A 19,713-nucleotide genomic window follows, 5' to 3' on the forward strand; every position below is an offset into this window, starting at 1 on the left:
GGCATGTTGTGTGGCCTTGGGCAAGTCACTCAGTGTTAGCAGCCTGAGTCATCCGTGATGGCCTCCTCTACCACCACCCCTTTAATATTCAAGTCTTGCAAGAAAAGACCATGTGTTTCTGGGAGGCAGCAAGTGGGAGGGTTTGTGGGGGGAAAGAACCCTTTGTTGGAGACAAAAATTCCTTCTCCTTTCTGCACTGGCGTCATTTACAGGCATAAACTATGCATGCTGGGCTATTCCAGGAACTAGCTCTAGAGACCAAACAAACACAGTCCCTTCTGTGTCTCCTCCCCCCACCTCAATGTCATCCCTCCTGTGAGAGGGCCAGAGGCAGCCACACAATGCCACTTGGGGGAAGAGAAGTTCTCCCAGGACTTGGGTTTGCTGTACCCCCTCCCCTCCTACCATCCCTTTCTCTGGCACAACTTTCTTCTCTTAACCCCAGGATGCATGAAGCCATTGTGCTCTCTGGATAGTCTGATCCAGGATACAGTACTTTAAAGGGAAGTAGAGGAAGATATAGAAGAATGTAGGAACATGTATTGAGTTCTTGTCCTTCTCTCTACTTCAGACTCAGAATTATGGGGAATGAAGATGGCAGCAAGTTTGGGAGAATCTGGGACACTAGAAATCAGGAGTCGTGAGTGTACCAGCTTTGTGATTAATATGCGTCTAGAGCAATAAACAAGACCCTTTACATCCTGGGTCTCAGTTTTCTCACCTACAAAATAGCGCTAATAGTTCCTCCCCTTCTGATCTTGTAGTTGCTACCCTTCCTATCTCGCCATCTCTTAGAATCTAAGGAGATAGAGTAAATTTGAAAGAAATTCTCACTGGTATCTTGGCTGGGTGTTAAGTTGCTTCTAACTAGCTCCTGCCTGTACTCTACTAATTCCCACCATCACAGCTTTGCTTGTGAACCCCAAGAATGCTTTCTCCTCTCCCCTCTGCCAGTTTAGTTCTTGAACACAATTCAAAAACTAATTCGATTCCCACTTCCTTCCCTGTTTACTGTAGTCCACACTTGTCTCTCTTTCCTTTCATGTATAGGAGATTATGTTTAGTACTACACAATCTGACATTTGATGGGACTGGAAGTCAAAAGGCCTGATTAGAGTTCTGCCTTTGCCCCTCATTTGTGAGGGAGCCTTGGGCAAAATCTTTTCCTCTCTCTAGGTCTCTTTTTCTGTACCTGTAAATTGAGTAGAATAGGGTTAGATGATCTCTAAAGGTCCCTGCTAGTGAGTTTATTTTCCTCTTTTTGGTACTCCAACACAAGACCAGGTGCAGGGAAAAACTTGCTAAAGACTTCTTGATTATTTGACTTTTCAGGATCAAATAATTTGCCAACTCTATAGATATGTGCCCAGTTATTGCCCTCCATGTGTTTCTGACCAGTGTGTTGAGTGCTGAGCTGTGAGGATGGAATACCCTCTGTTTTCTTCAAATTATCCTTTACACTGCTGCCACCCTTACCTCCTACATGTATAGATCTCATCAAGTCACTTCTCTGCTCAAAAATCCTCCCTCGCTCACTATTGCCTACCTAGTCAAGTTCCAGCTCCCTTTGCTCCACAGTGTCCCTCCATCTAACTTGTTAAGTCTTACCTCATACTTTTTTCCACCACTGACCCCAACACCAGCTAAATTGGAGCATTCACTTCTGTACATGCCCCATCATAGGAATCAGAGTTATAAGGGAAGTAAGAGAGGGTGAATTTCAACTTCATCACTTTATAGATGAAGAAGCTGAGATGAATGAAGTGGAGGCTTCCTCCACTACTCTTTCTCCCATCCTTTAAAGCCTCACTCAAATTCAGCCTCTTCTGAAAAGCCTTCCTTAATGTCCTAGATCAGTAATGACCGTCTCCTCAGAAATCACAGAGTAATCTAGTTGTCCCTCTCTTAGACATTTACTTCAGTTTTTCAAAGATAGGAAGGACCTATGATCTTCATTTTTTTAAAAATACTTTATTGCTAATGTTTTTCCATAATTCTAGATATTCTGATTGATTCCTCCCTCCCCTTTTCAGAGGTAACAAAGAATAAAAAAGAAGGAAAAAACAGTTAAGCAAAACTAATCAACATGTAGAAAAAAAACGATAATATATTAAATTTTCTATGTCCAGAGTCTCCCACTCTGCAAAGAAAGCAAGGAGAGATGCCTTCTCATAGTTCTTTTTTGAGGCTAAGTTTGGTTATTATAATTTTGAAGCATTTTAATTTTGTGTGTTCTTTTTATTATTTTCATTTACATTATTAGTCATTGTGTATATGGTTTTCCTGATTATGCTTACTTCACTGTACAACACTCAAAAGAAGTCCTTTTATGCTTCTCTGTATTCATCACATTCTTTTTTTTTTTTAACATCGAAGTAAGATTCCATTTCATTCATTTATCATAACTCATTTAGCCATTCTTCAATCAATGAGCACCTTCTTTGTTTCTGGGTCTTTATTTCTTCAAAAAGTGCTACCACATATACTTGGTGTAGGGTGAGCCTCCCTGTTACTACTCTCCTTAGGATATATGCTTAGCAGTGGAATCAATTGGTCAAAGGCTCTGGACATCTTAGTCACTTTCCTCAAATAATTCTAAATTCCTTTCCAGAGCAGTTGGACCAATTCACACCCACTTCTCTTACCCAAGTGGATCCCAAGGAGACAGACAGTTGGGGCAAAAGAAAGAATTTAAAATAAAACTTGGTGACTTGTCTTAGAATTTAGTAAGATAGTATTTGGGGGGTGGGGGTGGGAGAAGACCAGCAGGTCCTTGTTGAGGGGCAGAAACTCAATCAAGATACCCTTCAGTTTGACTAAGTCCTCTAGAGATAGGGAGTTTTTTGCTCATGCAGGTCAAGAAGTTGAGTCCATAAGGTTTTATTCTATATATCCCCATTTTGGGAGGAGAGAAATTTCCTCCCTTTCTCCTCTCTTCTCATCCCTTCTTTATTTTCTTCCATTGCTTCTACTAGAGTGCCTCCTCCTGATCCACTAGCTTCCCCAAACCCTGCTTCTCCTCCTATTGGATTTTCTCCATTTTCCTTCCTTCCTCTTTCCTTTTCTAAGATTCTCCTTAGCCTTGTCTCCTCCCCTCCTCCCTCTGAGCTCCCCAGAGTCATTTTGTTGTTGTTTTTCCACCCCTTACCCTGAGACTCTGAACCCCTCCCAAATATTCCATCTGTTTCTTATCCATGTCTGACAACATCCCTCACTAACCCCCCATCAACCCACCACCTCGACTGAATCTCCTAAAACTGCTCCTGGACCTCTCTGGCCTGCTCTGTCTTCACATGAGTTCTTGGGCTGCTCTACCCTATCTTCCATCTTCCTCCTTCTTCCTTGTTCTCTTTTTTCTTATCCTTTATGCTTCCCTTCTCAGAGAGTCATCCCTTTATAACAAAGGGGGAAAAAACAGTCTAACAAACTCTAACCAACCCCTAACTTCCTGGGCTGGGAGGAATGGTCAAAAGGCACACAAAAGTCAGCTTCCTTAGTGGAAAAAAGGGAAAGAGCAATTTCAGAATATCTTTTTCAAAGCTCTTTTCCAGCTCAGCACAAGATTCCTCTCTCTTCCCTAGGCCTTCTAAATCTCTCCTACTGAAGAACAGCTGGATAACTTCAGCTTAACTAGAATACTTGTGTCTGTCGGAGTCCCCTTTGTGCCTATGTAACTGGATCTTCTCCTGAGCCCACAGTAGTGGAAAGAGAACAACACTGGACTGGCAGGAAATCTATTCCTGATCCTGATTTTTAGGACTCTGTGTCACTTTTCACTGTTGAGCTTCCTTTTCTCATTTGTAAAATTCAGATGATAATATTTAGATCACCAGTTTCACTGTGGTGTTGGAGAGAAAGCATCTTGCAAACCTTCAAGTTCACAAAGAAAACTTTGCTGTAGAAGCATTTGCTTCTTTTATAATTTTTTTACAATTATTAAGTTTGCAATTTTAAAGAAAAGTTACAATTATTAAGGAAAGCAAAATGTAAGTTTCTTTAGGGAAAGGACCATGACATTAAAAAAAAAGTTCTTTGCATCCCTATTGCCTACCACAGTGCTTTGCACACAGTAGATACAGAATAAATGTCTATTGAATCACATAGGAAAATCATCTCTGTTCTCTTGGGATGAAGATTTTCCAGGAATAAAAGGACTCTCTCCCTCTTTCCTGTCTCTCTTGCCCATGAAGATTCTTCTCCCTTGTTCTTTACTTTGAAACGATCTCTTATCACTCTCTTTTGTTTTTATATCACCTATACTTCCCAATATAGCTATCCTTCATGCTTCCCTTCTCAGAGAATCATCCCTTTATAACAAAGGGAAAAAAACCAGTTTGGCAAACTCTAACCAATTCCAATATAAAATATAGCATTCCACACATATAGTCCCCCACCCCATATTCTCTCTGATGGGCATTGGTTATTACAATTTCACACCATTTGATTCTTATTCTTCATATTTTAAATAAAAACCACTTTATTATAAACTTAACCCCAACAAATACAAACTTTGAAATACATAAACAAAAATAAAAGTAAAGATTATGCATCAAGTTCCAAGTTTCTGTTCAGATTTTATTTAAAATAACTAATGAAGTTATAACAACTTTCGTCAATTTCTCCCCCCCCCCCCCCCCCGCCATTCTCTATATGTTTTCTGGATTTTGTTACTATTACTACTAGTGTATATGTTGTCATTTTGATTCTGCTTTATTCATTCTTATTTAAGAATGCTCATTTAAGAGCTCATTTGTGAGCTCTTAAGAAAAAGGACTTGTGTTGTTTTGATTACTTTATCCTCAATATTCCTAGACAGGCAAACATGGTATATGGTGCAGTGGCCCACAACACTCCTGAATTTGGCCTAAATTAGATTAAGATGTAGTTCTTCTCTAATTTTAATATATTGCTATATTAATTAAAAAAAAGAAAGAACTAGGTAAAATCGCATAGTTTTCTGAGTCAATATATGTCTTCTAGGATCTTTCTGTATGTTATAGTGGCCCTCATTTATATGACTTTAACACTACTGGTATAGCAACTAGACATTCTGTCCTTGGAGTCAAGAAGACTTGAATTCAAGTCCTGCTCCTAAACAAGTACAAATATTATCTCATTTTATCTTCACGACAAGAACTATTATCCCCATTTTACAGTTTAAGAAATTAGGCAGACAGGAGGTAAATGATTTCCTAGGGTCTCACAAGCTAGTAAATGTCTGGTGCTGGATTTAAACCCAAGTCTTCCTGACTCCAGTCCTGATACTTTGTCCACAGCTCCACCTAGTTTATGCCTGTCATGTAATTGATTCTCTTTTCACTCTGTCACTTAAGCAAAGTAAGTTGTTAAAACATCACATCCCTTTGGAATCATTGGATTTAGAGATGGAAAGAAATTTAGAAATCATCTAGTCCTAATCCCTCATTTTACAGATGAGCAAACTGAGGAACAAAGAAATTGAGATTTAACCAAGATACATGTAATCAATAACAGAGCCAGGCATTGAACTCAGATTCTTAGACTCCAGCCCTGCATCTCCTTCCACTCTGCAGTATTGCCCCATGCTAGGATTAGGTAGGGGATGAGAATAGTCATCCCTTGAACTCCAGACCCAGTCTACATCATTAAATCCTAGAATCTTGGACCCAGAATCAACTTCTAGAAATGATCACCTACAACCTCCTCACTTACTTTACAGATGGAGAAATATTCAGGGAATATAAGAGACTGTCCTAAGAGTTTCGAGTAATCATATTTTGATATGAAATATAAATGGCTGATGAATGTAGATGCTCCCACAATTTATAATCCCCTTGAGTAGAATCACTGAATTTGTGATTTGAAAGGATCCTCACCTGCCATTTAGTCCAACCCATACACGAAAGTCATTTCCATTGTAACATTTTCATCCTCTCCATGCTTTTCCAAAGCTCTTCCATTGAGGTTCTACTCAATATACAATAGACCTTCTTCTTGGTTCTTTGATGTCTCTGGATACCAGGGTACCATGCAGTCTATCCAATCATCATTTGACGTTCTCACTACATCACCAGCCCACCTCCTTTGCTAGTCATGTATATCTTTGATAATGACTTTCATGTAATTTGTGAAGACATAACTTGATGTTATATTCTTTAGACCTCTTACATTACCTCTACATCTTTCTACTGTTCTTTGAGCCAGTCAGTCAATATGCATTTATTAAATTCCCATTATGTTCCAGGTACTATGCTAAATGCTTGGGGGTACTATGAAAGGCAAAAGATAGTTCTTGCTCTCGAGGAGCTCATAGTCTAGTGGAGATGACAACATGAAAACATGTCTGTGCAAACAAAGGTATAGACAGGGTAAACTGGAGATAATCAACAGAACTGATTTACTTTATAATTTCATTTTTTCAATGATCTTGCAGCCAGATTTGCAGCCAGATAGTAGCACTTGGAAAATATTGGTGTTAAGAAGATGGGCTTTGATGGTATGGGATCATTTCAACAACAACAACAAATTAACAGTATAGTTTTCCATTTCTGACCCATCTAGAATTCATCCTCCCATTACTCAGTTCTGGAACCAGTCCATTATCCATCTGCAGTGCCTACCAAAGATATCTATATTGATGGGCTAATTCAATGGATTGTTTGTCCAGTTTCTGGGCATTTTCTGGGCAGCATACATTTTCACTCACTTTCTTCCTTCTTTCTACAGAATGGCTATCTAGACCCATATTCTTATGTTAACTGTGGGTAGATTTCACTGGTGAAATTTCATAACTTTTCCAATCTAGACGTAATGAACATATGGTCCTCTGCAAATAGTTTTAGAAGAGCCTCATCACCAATTGGGAATTCTTCCTTTGTTGGATACTGGGCAGAATATCCAGCATGACACTAGTAAACACTTTAAATCAACCTATTTTATACTTCAATATACTTTCATAATTCAACCTATTTTAGATTTCACCTAATAAGAATGTCTCTCTGTTGCCTCTAGGATGAGATCTGAAACTTCCTCTCTTTGTTACTTAAAGCCCCTCATAATCTGGCTGCACTCTCCCTTTTCAGGTTTATTTGTTTGCTACCCTCCATATGTGATATCCTATCTCTTATCATTATACCTCTGCACATGCCTGGAATGTGCAACTTCTTTGCCTCCTCTTTGAATTATTAGCCTCCTTCAAAGCTTAGCTTAAGTACAGATCCCTACATAAGTCTTTCTTGATCCCTGCAGTTGCTGGTGGTATCTCCCTCCTTAATCCTTCACCTCACCCCCAAATCACCATGTATCAAAGAATTAAGAGCTGTAATGACCCCAATGGCTATCTCATCCAAACAACACCTGAAAAGAATCCCTACCATGACATACCCATCAAGTTGTCAACCAGCTGCTATTTGAAGTCCTCCAATAAGGGGGTACCCACCACCTTCTAAGTCAGCTCATTCTACTTGGAGCAACTCTATGGTTTGTTTATTTTTATTTATTTTCCATAAATTCTTTTTCATGTGATATAATGTAATCTCCTTGAAAACAAGGCCTGTTTAATTGTTATCTTTGTAATTCTATCACAGTGCCTGAAACCTAGTAGGAGGCTGATAAACGTCTGGTTGATGGATTGATGTCAATATATAACACTGCTAGAAAGAAGTGATCTCTGTAATTACATCTGTCATATAGAATTTCTCCTAATATTAATGTAATCACAAGAGACACTTTGAGGAAAAGAGATTACCTTGACCCACAGGGTCAAATGCTTTTAAAAAATCAATGGATTATAAACACAGTGGACTCTTCTATTCCCTAGGCCTCTCCATCACTTGGGTAACTGTAAAGATGTGGCCCTTTTGAGAATATCAGCTGCAAGAGCCTGCTTGTTTCATTCCCATATTTTCGTTGAGGATTCCTTCATTGCCTTCATGAATTTAATACAGTAATAGTAAATTAGATATACAGATTGGAAACTGCTTACATTTTCTTATTTTTTTTGAGAGGTGTTACTAATACCATCTGTGATCATTCTCTTGAACTCCTGCTTTAAGACATGAAAAACTGATCTCTGGATCTTTAAAATTTTTTCATATCCAACAGGGAATTTTTATTTACATATGTGGTCAGATTCAATCATTCTTCCTGACTTCATCTTCTTAATCACCATTGCTATTTCCTCATAAAATACATCATTTCCTGATGTGGTAAATTATAATAGATCGCGATGAAAATGTCAGCAGACCTGTTCCATTTTGGATTTTATTTTTGTGCTCTTCTTAAGTCGTCTACAAATGTCCTTGGAATGATCAAGCTGGACTGAATTTCCTACCAAGTTCCCTGCTTGCTCTTTGCTTCATCAAGCTTCTCCTTGTTTGGTAGGGAAATAATTCTCAGTTTCCCATTCTCCTTCTTTACAATATTTTTTGAGTTACTTTGTCCTCTAGATTGGTGCTGCCTTTGACTGTCACAACTCACCAATGACAAAGGGATTAAGTGTTTTTTGATCAAAAGCAGTTTCTAGGTTCTTTTACCTCGTTTGTTATGGGGACTGCTTTGCCTCTGTTGAGCTTTTCTAGGTAATAGTGACAGAATCCCTGTCTTTATAACAACTATTTTGTGACCTTTATAATAGCTGTATCCTAGCACCTAAGAATGAATAAAGGACAAAAGTAATTTCACACATTGTTTTCTCATTTTTTCTCTTTTAGTTTTTGCTTTTCCCTCTGTCAAATGCTTATATGACTATACCCCAAAGGCTGATTTTTAAATGATATAGTTATATCTATAATCAGTTATTTGTTGTTCTTTGAGATAGAGTGACAGCCAATAAGTAGGTATTAATACATGCCTTGTGTTTGGCACTGCTTGGGGTAGTAGCAGTACATTGGTATTGGAATCAGAAGACCTGTATTCACATTCTACCCCTGCTATTTCATAAGTGTGATTTTGGAAATCACCTAACTTCTCTGAAATATGAGGAATTTAGACAAGAAGATTACTGAAATCCCTTTTAACCCTAAAGTCTTATACCTTTCCTTTGACCTATGAAATAAGAGAAATAAAATGTGTGATCCCTTAGAGTCTAGTTGGGCAAGCAATACATTCAATTCCAAAATAGTACAGGGAAGAATACAGTTTAAATATTTAACTTGAAGGTATAGACAGTAAGTTCTTTGAGAGATGTTGAGTTGTATTGATCAGGGATTACAATGCACAAAGATGAATTGAAACACAGCCTTGAAAGTTAAGTAGGTTTGGGATACATAGAGAGGAGAAGAAATGTCATTCTAGGTTGGGGAATGAACATGAAATGTGGAATGAGAAGTGATGAGTTCATTTAGGGGACTAGTGAGAAACAAGGTCACAAATATGTGTTGGGGCTAGATTGTAAAAGGTCTGAACACCCAGCTGAGGAATCTATGGTTTGAACCTGCAGAACATGGAGAACCTTTAAAGAAAGGTTCTTGGGCAGGGAAGGGACACCAAGACTGATGTTGCCAAAAGAGAAAAACAGGACAATGAGAGCTGGAGCCAATGAGGAGAAGGAAAATATACAGACTGGTTCTTTTTAAAGCCAGCATGGGGCTGGGAAACCCATGCCAAGGAACCCTTTCTTTCCCCAGAGAGCCAAAGATTCTTTGGATTGAAAAGGAAACAGAGGCCGGGAGTGTGGTCGTGACTTGCCAGAGTCACAAAGCAAGTTTGTAGAAGAGATGGGACTCTAGATCCAAACCCAACTCAAAGAACTTGGGATATGGGATAATAGAAGCATTCCTTGGGATCCTACTAGCTGACATAGGGGACACAGATATTGATTTGATCCCATACCAAGGGATGGATCTGTCCTGAGCGTGTCCCATTCTACTGTCTCAAAGCCCTGACCACTGTGGCACAATCGAATATAATGGACTTCTCTACTAGAAGCAAGGCAATCCAGAACAATTCTGAGGAACTTATGAGAAAGAATGCTATCCACATTCAGAGGAAGAACTGTGGGAGCAGAAACACAGAAGAAAAACAACTGCTTGATCACATGGGTTGATGGGGATATGATTGAGGATATAGACTCTAAATGATCACTCCACTGCAAATATTAATAATATGGAAATAGATCTTGATCAATGATACTTGTAAAACCTACTGGAATTCTGAGTTGGCTAAGGGAAGGGGGGAAGGGAGGAGGGGAGGGAAAGAACATGAATCATGTAACCATGGAAAAATATTCTAAAGTAATTAATTTTTTTTAAACCCTTGTACTTCGGTGTATTGTCTCATAGGTGGAAGAGTGGTAAGGGTGGGCAATGGGGGTCAAGTGACTTGCCCAGGGTCACACAGCTGGGAAGTGGCTGAGGCCGGGTTTGAACCTAGGACCTCCCGTCTCTAGGCCTGGCTCTCACTCCACTGAGCTACCCAGCTGCCCCTAAAGTAATTAAATTTTAAAAAATAAACATTAATTAATGAAAAAAAAGTTAAAGCTCTGTCCAATCTCAAAACCTAACACCCTGCCATAAGTAGATCCTTTGTCTTGTGCCCTCAGAACTTCTACCTTTCTGATGCTTCATAATCCAGCATCCATTTTGTCTTTCCATCTCCTTCTCCCCTTTACACTCCTCTCCCAACTCCTACCCATTCACACTTGGAAGGATTTACTTATAAAGGAAAATGATAACAACCAATTTAATACAGGAACCACGAAAGCTAGCAAAATTATATGTTCAAAGCAGATAATTTCTTTTTCTCTATTTCTGTTCTTCAGAGTATTTATGAGAACAAAATTCTCAGAGTCCATGTTCACATCCTCCCTCCTACCCCCTAAACCCTGAAACTAAGTTTTGCAATAATAACCCCTGGGAGGACAGGACTTTTGCCATTTGCTACAGATGAGAGAGGTCAAAGCTGAGCCTTGCCTTTTGCCCTGCTCCACTTGACCTTGACCTAGCAGCCTTTTCCCTTCAGCACAAGCTGTGTGGGGATAGGGAGGGCTTTACTTAGAGGTTTAGTGGCCAGCTGCTCTCATGGTGTGTAGGAAGGACACAGTGCCTAACGAGATAACTCCAAGCTTCATAAATATAACTTCATTTAGTTAATTCTGGGGCTCTCCTGGACTGAGATTTCATGGTACCTGGTGTTTAATTTTGAATGCCTGGAATCCACCTAATGTAGCATTTCCTTTACAGTCTGTTCTAGAAAAATGTAGAAACATTTCATTCCTTTTCTGGAAGCTCTCCATTCAGGCTTTGTCCTAGAGTTTTCATCTACATAGTAGTTACTGCTGGCTCTCCTCCCTAAGCTGGCCTGGTAGCTTGATAATGATTAGGGGCACTTCTCCTGGGAGGAACCAAGTGTCCCCAAGTTGCCTAGATCAAGGTTTTCTTGATGAATATCACCTCAGGAAAAGGTGGTTTTCTAATTTCACAGTAAAAAAAAAATCCTTTCTTCTCTGTTTCTATCTCTGTCTCTCTCCTTAACATCTCTTTTCTCTTTGTTCTCTTTCTACTGTATATGTTTCATTTCTTTGACTCTCTCTCTTTCTTTCTGCCTCTCCTCTATCTCTGTCTTTCCTCCTCTTTCCTTTTCTCTCTTCTCACCTTCCCTCTCTTTCCTTCTCCACATCCCTTCTCCAGCCAGTAAAATAATTGGTAAATAGGTTCTCAGACTCCATTTCTCCCCTTCCTCCACCCTCCAAACTCTCAAACTCAATTTTGCTTTGGTAACTCCTAAAAGGAGATAGATAGATAGATAGATAGATAGATAGATAGATAGATAGATAGATAGATGGATGGATGGATAGATGGATAGATAGATAGATAGATTTAGATATATGAAGAAGTCTGGTAAAGGCCTATCGGGCTCTCAATAGCTTTCCTATATGTTATCACCTATTTTCTGAAATGCCAGCAGTGGAGAGTGACTTGCTTAAATCAGTCATTGCCTTCTCCAAACTCCTCTTTAAAACTGTAGATAACATCCAAGACAAGGAAGCCTAAAGCTGCTTCACTGCAACTCCCACCCACTATTCTAAGTTGTATCCTTTGGGGCCAAGCAAGATAAATGTGATCCCTCTTTCATATGACATACTTTCAAAGACTTGGATTCAGCTACCATGTCCCCATGAGGGACATGTCATGGGAGCGTGTGATGTCCCCATTAAGCCTTCTTTTCTCTGGGGCAAACATCGCCAGTTTGTTAAATGATTCTCAGATGGCATGATCTTAAGGCCTTTCACCATCTTGGCCTTGGTGTGAATTAGTTATCCATCATTTTTCCTTTCTGAAAGCTGTGGCCTTTCTGAAATTCAGAAAGTATGGAGAAGGAAGGAGGATAGGAAGAGAGACTATGCTGAACCATGAAAATAGGAGGCTCTGGACAGAGTGCTTAAAAGGAAGAAGAACTTCTGAAAGGAGGAGGCAGAAGAATGTTGAAAACAACCTCATCCATAGACTGTCAGTGCTGGGAAGGCTCAGTGATCATCTAATCTCACTTTGTCCTTTGATGAGTGTAGAGCATGAGCAAAACCAGGAATGACCCTGATGTGATTAATTGGGACAGTGAGCAGACCCACCTGGCTAGAACTCAACGGGGTGATTACAGGACATATTGCTGGAAGGGACCTTAGGGATCACCCTGTCCAACCCCACCCCCCTTATTTTAAAGCTGAGGGTTTTCAGGCCTGGAGAAATGAAATGAATTTCCTAGCATTGCACAGGATGCTTCATGGCAGAGACAAGACCAAGACCAGGATTTCCTGACTCCCAAGCTAATGTTCTTTCATAACGTCAACATCAGGTCACCTCTGGAAAACTTAGTTTATTTCACAATTTTGTGGAGGGGGAGTCTTTCCCTCAGAGATCCAACTTGAGTAATATCCCCCAGTATGCTGAGGTGAGGGGCAGAGAGAGACTGGTTATTGGATTTGGTGAGAAAAGGAAAGAATCAATCATTACCAGAAATTCTGAAAGATTAGTATGTATGTGTGAATGTGTATATATGTATCTGTGCATGTATAGACATATGTGGATATAGGAGAGCATGTATACATAAATATGTGTGTTTATAAGTATGTATATATTTATACACACTTGTGTTTGGTAGCTTTATGAGTGGTAGGGAGGCAAACAAGCTACTAGAGGATGACAAATCAGGAACCCAAATAGTAAGAATGTAGAGCCTGCTGTTAGATTAAAGTCTTAGTTAGGTGGTTCTACCCAAAGTCAAACTGTAGGGAAGAATGAAAACAGGCAAGACCTTTGCCCTCTGGATGCTTTCCCAGAGCATCTGCATCTTTGGATCAGAGATTTAGAGCCAGAAGGAGCCTCAGAAGTCATCTATTCCAACCCCCTCATTTTTCAGTTGAGGAAAGTAAGACCCAGGGGAGTTTAGTAGCTTACTCAAAGCCATACAAGTAAGAGATCTTATGACTCCAATTCCAAAGATTTCCCACCCCCACACTCCCCACTAAATGATGCTGCCATAGAACCTCTGAATTCGAAGGTTTTAGAGGTCATCTAATTCATTTCCCACCAATTATAGAAATCCCTCTGCAGGGTCCTTACCTGATGGCCATCCGTTCTTTATGTGAACAGCTCCAGTGATGGGAAACTCATTACTTTATGAGGGAATCCATCTTGTTCTTGGGTAGTTCAAGTTGTTAGTAAGTTGGTCCTTATTAGAAATCTGCTTCTTTTTACTTTGTACCTACACATTAATCAGTCTAGTGCTTCCCCCTCTGGAGTTATATGGCAGAAAACTTTGATTCAGCAACCTTTCACGTTTTTTAAGAGATCTATTCACTCCTCAGTTTTGTCTAGACTAAATTATCTCACTTCATTCAATTCTTTCTTGTGATGTGCTTTCCATATAGCTCCACCCTCCTGGATACTTTCTAGCTAGTCAATGCCCCAGTTAAAATGTAGAGGTGCCCAGAACTAGACATACTAACCCAGATGTGATCTAACCAGGACCAAGTGTCTGGAACGGTTTCCCCACCTTTGTCTGATCACTATACTTGTTGCTTTGGCATAAGATAAAATTATCCTTTTTGGCTGCCACATTACACTGAAGTCAGGGCTTGCAGTCAATTAAAACTCTCAGGCTCTTTGCACATGAGGCTTCATTATCCTGTAATTATGCAATTGATTATTTTTTTAGCCTAAGTTACCTTAGTATAATGGCTGACTCATAGGAGTCACTTAATAAATTCATGTTGACTGGCAAAGTTAAGTGGTACAGCAGAGCAAATGTTGGAAATCCCTGTGTATATGCGTCTGGGTTACATATTATAAACCAGTCAGACAGCCATTGGCTCTTCATCTTTCCAAAGGCCCAATATGTGGCCAGTCACTGTCCCCAGAAAGCCTCTGATCTTAGCTGCAGTCAGAAAAGACCACAGAGATCATAGAATCTGAGAGTTGGAAGGGAATTTAGGAAGTCTATTAGTTGAATTTGGACTTGAACGTGGATTCCCTGTACGATATCCCCAACAGATGGTCATTGGCCCTTGCTTGAAGAGCTCCAGGGAGGAGGAAATCTAACCCTCTTTTTCAGGAGTCCTGGGGAAGGAAGGTGGATGAGGAGCTGACAACTGAAAGGGGGGGGATTAGTGACTGGTGGAAGCCTAGTAATGTGAACTCAGCCAGATGGATTCCATTCTTTCTCTTGTTCCTTTCATGTTCCTCTAGGCTCGCCCCAAAGGAGAGGGTCTGACCCCGTACCAGGGCAAGAAGCGTTGCTTTGGGGAATACAAGTGCCCCAAGTGCAAGAGAAAATGGATGAGCGGGAACTCTTGGGCCAACATGGGACAAGAATGTATCAAGTGTCACATCAATGTGTACCCTCACAAGCAGGTAAGAGGGGACAGAGGGAAGGAAAGAAATGAAGGCTAACTTCTTGAATTATTGGGGAACCTGAGGCAAGCTTCCTACTTTCCCTCCAATGGGCTATAAAACAGAAAGGATAATTCTCTCCCATACCACTGACCTGTGAGGACCCAGTGAACGTGGGAGCAGATAATGAAATTCAAACTCCTACAAAATCCAGGAGTTTAAGTTTTTGCATGAATTGGAGTGGAAAGGTGCAATATTAAGAATCAGAATGGTACATGAATTACCCAAATCAAACTGTTTACCATCTCCAAGAGGGGGGAGGGAGACAATTTGAATCTTATCATTTTGGAAAATGTATGTTGAAAATTATTATTACATGTAATTGGGAAAATAAAATATCTTTTAAAATGGTATATGAATTTGGGGTGTGGGGACTGGAATTGAAGATACTGCATGAATATAAGTGGCATTCCATATGAATCTAGTGGGGTACTCTAGGAAGAACCCACTATTGCTTCAACAATTCCTCTTTGGGAGGAATTTGACTTTCAGATATATGTCAGATAGACTGTTCTAGACATAAGTCTCACCAATGACTGAGTTTAGACAAACTGAGAATAAGATGGTCTAAATATGGACAATATAGGGACCTGAATTTGAATCTTGTCTCCTCCTGCCATTTGGCCCTAGAGTATCTGCCCGGTGAGAGAGGGGTGTGTGTGTGTGCGTGTGTGTGTGTGTATGTGTGTGTGTGTGTGTGTGTGTGTGTGTGTATGCACATGCACCATTTTGGAAGTAGGGAGTTTTAAGGTAAGGGTAGATTGTCACACACTCCAGACCAGGATGGAGGTTGGTTACTTGCTGAAATTGAGAACTTCCTGCCTTCCCTATTGTCAAGTCCATCCACAATCCAGGCTGCCCCATTCCCATTTTCTTTTAGAATGAGGAAATGAAGAAGAAGGAAATCCATCTATGAAGTCCCTCTCCCATTAGGAAAATTCCTTCCTCTACTATACTGTGTTATCTTGTGCAAGTCACTTTTACCTAAAGAGACCTTTGTTTCCTCATCTATAAAATGAACTGATTGAACTAGAGCCCCTTTCAGTTCTGATTTTCTGTGATCTTCTTTGGGTTTTAGGCCCTTCTTGCTGAAGTCTCAAACTGCTCTTGGGCATGGTTTATATTGTCCCTGCCCTTCCCTTTTAACTCTTATTTGCTCTCACACACAGAAGCTCACAAAGGGGCAAACCAAAACCTTGAGCTGTCAGGTCATCCCAGCTTGAGGCAATGAGGTTCTAGGCCTGCCAGGAAACTCTTGGAGAGGTCTTCATTGGTGACCCAGTTCCTCGTGCTCAGAAGACAGTGTCTTCCATGAATACTAGGTTTTAAAAGCTTATAACTTGCAGCAGTCTTTGAACAGAGGTGACATGATAAACACTGGTATTTTAGACAAATTAACCTGGCCACATGGAACTGACTGCACTCAATGTGTCTCACCCAAATCAATCTAGCTAAGTGCTTTGAAGCTCATCATTGGAGAGTTGGTTGCCTATCGGTGAATTTTTCATGCACAGCAACTCCCCAAAATAATTTTCTAGGCTGTGGAGGGGGCATGATGGAAGAATTATCCATGCTGTGGAGTATCTGCATAACATGCTAACTAAAGTGTTTGAGTTGGAGTCAGGAATACCTAGGTTTAAATCTTACCATTGATATAAACTGGGTGGGCATGGATAAGTCTCATTCGAAGTCTCATTTGCCTCATCTGTAAAATGGGATTATTGGATTAGATAGCCTCTGAAATTTCTTTCCAGTTCTAAATGTATGATCCTAGGATCAAAGATAATTGAAATATATTACTTGTGAGGGATGAGAAAGATTGATTAAAATGGGAAAGAGACTAGAGACAGGAAGACTGAATTATTTGAATAATCCAGGCAGATTTCCCAATGGCGGGTAGTTAGAAGATATGAACAAACAATTCTTTAAGGAAGTGAAAGCTATTAATGACTACAAGAATCATCCAAATCACAAATAATCAGAAAGATGAAAATAAAAACAACCCTAATATTTCTTTTTATATCCATCAAAATGACAAATACAAAAGATGGGAATAGTTAGTGTTGGAAGGATTGTAGAAAAAAGAGGCACACTCATGCATTTTGGGTGCGGCCATCCTGGAAAGTAATTTAGAATTATTTAAATAAAGTAACTAAACTCTCAATACTCTTTGGCCTTTAGATTCCATATATCCCAAAGAGTTTATTGCCAAAAAAAAAAAAAAAAGAAAGAAAGAAAGAAAAGCTTTGTATACCTCAAAATACTTATAGCACTACATTTTGTGGTTGCAAAGAACTGGAAACAAAGTAGATACTCATTGATTGGGAAATGGCTAAACAAATTATGGTACATGCATGTGATGGAATATTACATTGTAATTGCTGCATAATTCTTATGTTGTAAGAAACAGCAGGCATTATAAATATAAAGGCACATGAAAAGACTTAACGTTAACTGATGCAAAGTAAAGTAAACAGAGACAGGAAAACAATATATAAAATTACTACAACAATGTCAGAGAAGAGAACCTCCATAAAATCATCCAAAGTAAACATTGTGAAGTTAGAAAAAAGCAAACTTGGCCCCAAAGAAAAACTATAAGAAGATTTTTCTACGTTCCTATGCACAGATGGGGGTGAGATGAGGTTCATAGGTAAGGAATATTGCATGTAATCTCAACTTTTTTTTTTCAATAATCAGTTTTGCTGATTCTTCTTCTCTTTTCCTTCCTTTCTCTTTTAAAAATACTTTGCCATGACACATGTAAAGCCCAGTGGAATCCCTTGTTGGCTACAGGAGGAGGTGGGAGGAGGGGAGGGAAAGAACGTGAATCATGTAACCATGAAAAAATATTCTAAATTAATTAAATAAACTTGAAAAATAAAAATACTTTGCCACAAGGGACAGCTCTCTGATAGAGGGGTTCAGAGGGATTCAGGAGGAAATCTAGGCAATGGAAAAGTAAAAGATATCAATAAAATGTATTTTCAATAGTCTAAGCAAGAGGTGATAAGACCCTAAACTGGGTTGGTGGCCTTGGCAATGGGAAAGAAGGATCAGATAAAGATCTTGCAGCGGTACACTCAATTTCAATTGAGTGATAGAGACAGAAGGCACTTGGGTATTTATTGAGATAAAAAATATTCAATAGTAAAAGACCATCTTGACCAATCATTTTGCAGATGAAGGAGTTTCATCTCAGAAAAGTTGAAATTTGGAGACAGAAGGAACCTCCAAGGTCATGTAGTCTAATTCCCTCATTTTTCAAATGGGAAAATGAAAGCCCATATATGTCAAGTGAATTGCCCAGAGTCATACAAACAGCAAATAGCAGAGACAAGAATTGAAGCCAAGTCTTCTGACTTCAAATCTTTTCTCTAGAGTTACATACAGAGAAAGTTGGAACTTGAACCAAGGCCTTCTGGTTCTAAATCCATTTTTCTTTCTACCACACTACCCCTTCCATTCCTGGGCAATGCTGAGCCCACTTCCATGCAAGGTTAATACATTATTATTTAGTACATTTATTGTCCACACTGATATTCTCACTGTAAGTGAAACCAGGAGGCAAGAAAGTTCCAGCTCAACGGGGGACAGCTCACAGGTTCTCCTTGGAGAGATGACTGAAGGAATTGGCTGGTTGTTGGATTTGGTTTGATTATTCAACCAAGGGCAACAAGAAGCATCATTTCCTAGAACACTTGGTCATCATAGCTTACAGTGCTTATGATCAGCATAAGTAAACAGACCACCACGAAGATAATTGCAGCTTAGCAAGCTGTTCCCTGCCACAAAAACATCTTTTCAAGACCAACATTCTCCTGGCAATGCTTTGTGACTGAAAGCCATAGAACACAGTGATCTCCAAAGAATAAAAATTGCAGACAAACTGAAGGACAATGGAAAGGTGTCCAACATAAAAGACATAAATGAAGGGCCCCATCCCTGAAAATAAGTAGATAGGGCAGGTAGCAAGAGTGATCCAACATAATGTTCTACCTGATATCCTTGAAATATTAAAAGGACCACCAGAAGACCTCAAATACAGTAGGTCAAACCTCTGTGCAGTATTTATAGGAAAAACATGGATAATAATTGCAAAAAGAAGAGCTTTTCAATGTCCAAATGGGCCATCTTGCAAAGTAGTGAGTTTCTTGCTACTGGAGGTATTCAAGATGCTGAATGACCATCTGTCAAGCACAAGGGCCACGAGGTCAGATTAAATGACTTCAGGGGAGTAGAAGGGGCATTTTCTTTTCATATTGCTCTGGTGAGATTACTTAAAATTAGAATTAAAGTTTATGGAGGGCAAAGACCATTTTGTTTTTGTCTGAATTCTCAAAACCTAGAATGGTGTCTGGTGCATAGTAGGTGTATATAATAAATTCATTGCTTTATTGTTTAATTTTGGCTCAATTCTCTTGTTTTTATATCACCTTCATTTCTGAGTACATCCCTCCCACTGCTCTTTTTTTAAAACCCTTACCTTCTGTAAAATAGAGATAATAATAGCATCTAGCTCCCAGGCTTGATCAAATGAGAATATTTGTAAAAAATGTTTAGTACAATGCCTGGCACATAGTAGGTATGATATACTTGTTCTGAGTCACCAACACCCAATAACTCCCTATCGCCTATAGCATTCCATTCCAGTCAGCAAACGTTTACTAATTCCTAGCACAGGGCTAGGCACTGATGATATAAAGATAAAATGCAACAGATTCTACCATCAAAGAATTTACATTCTATAGCAGCCACCATGAATCCTTCTGCCCAGAATCTGAGGACCTTTACAATCCCCTCTGCCTCATCTTTTCCAATTTCTCCCTCCTCACGGGAATGGCATTCT

At 39.5% G+C, this 19,713-nt stretch overlaps 1 protein-coding gene across 1 annotated transcript in view; it reads left to right on the forward strand.

The window, feature by feature from the left end:
• Positions 1-19,713, forward strand: part of ZCCHC24 (zinc finger CCHC-type containing 24) — a 124,350-nt gene that overhangs the window by 90,031 nt on the left and 14,606 nt on the right. The window contains exon 3 of the mRNA XM_044660240.1: positions 14,661-14,825. Coding sequence (XP_044516175.1) covers positions 14,661-14,825 — 165 coding nt within the window. The remainder of the gene's footprint in view (positions 1-14,660; positions 14,826-19,713) is intronic.

Source organism: Gracilinanus agilis, chromosome 2 (assembly GCF_016433145.1).
Source record: "Gracilinanus agilis isolate LMUSP501 chromosome 2, AgileGrace, whole genome shotgun sequence".
Classification (NCBI taxonomy): domain Eukaryota; kingdom Metazoa; phylum Chordata; class Mammalia; order Didelphimorphia; family Didelphidae; genus Gracilinanus; species Gracilinanus agilis.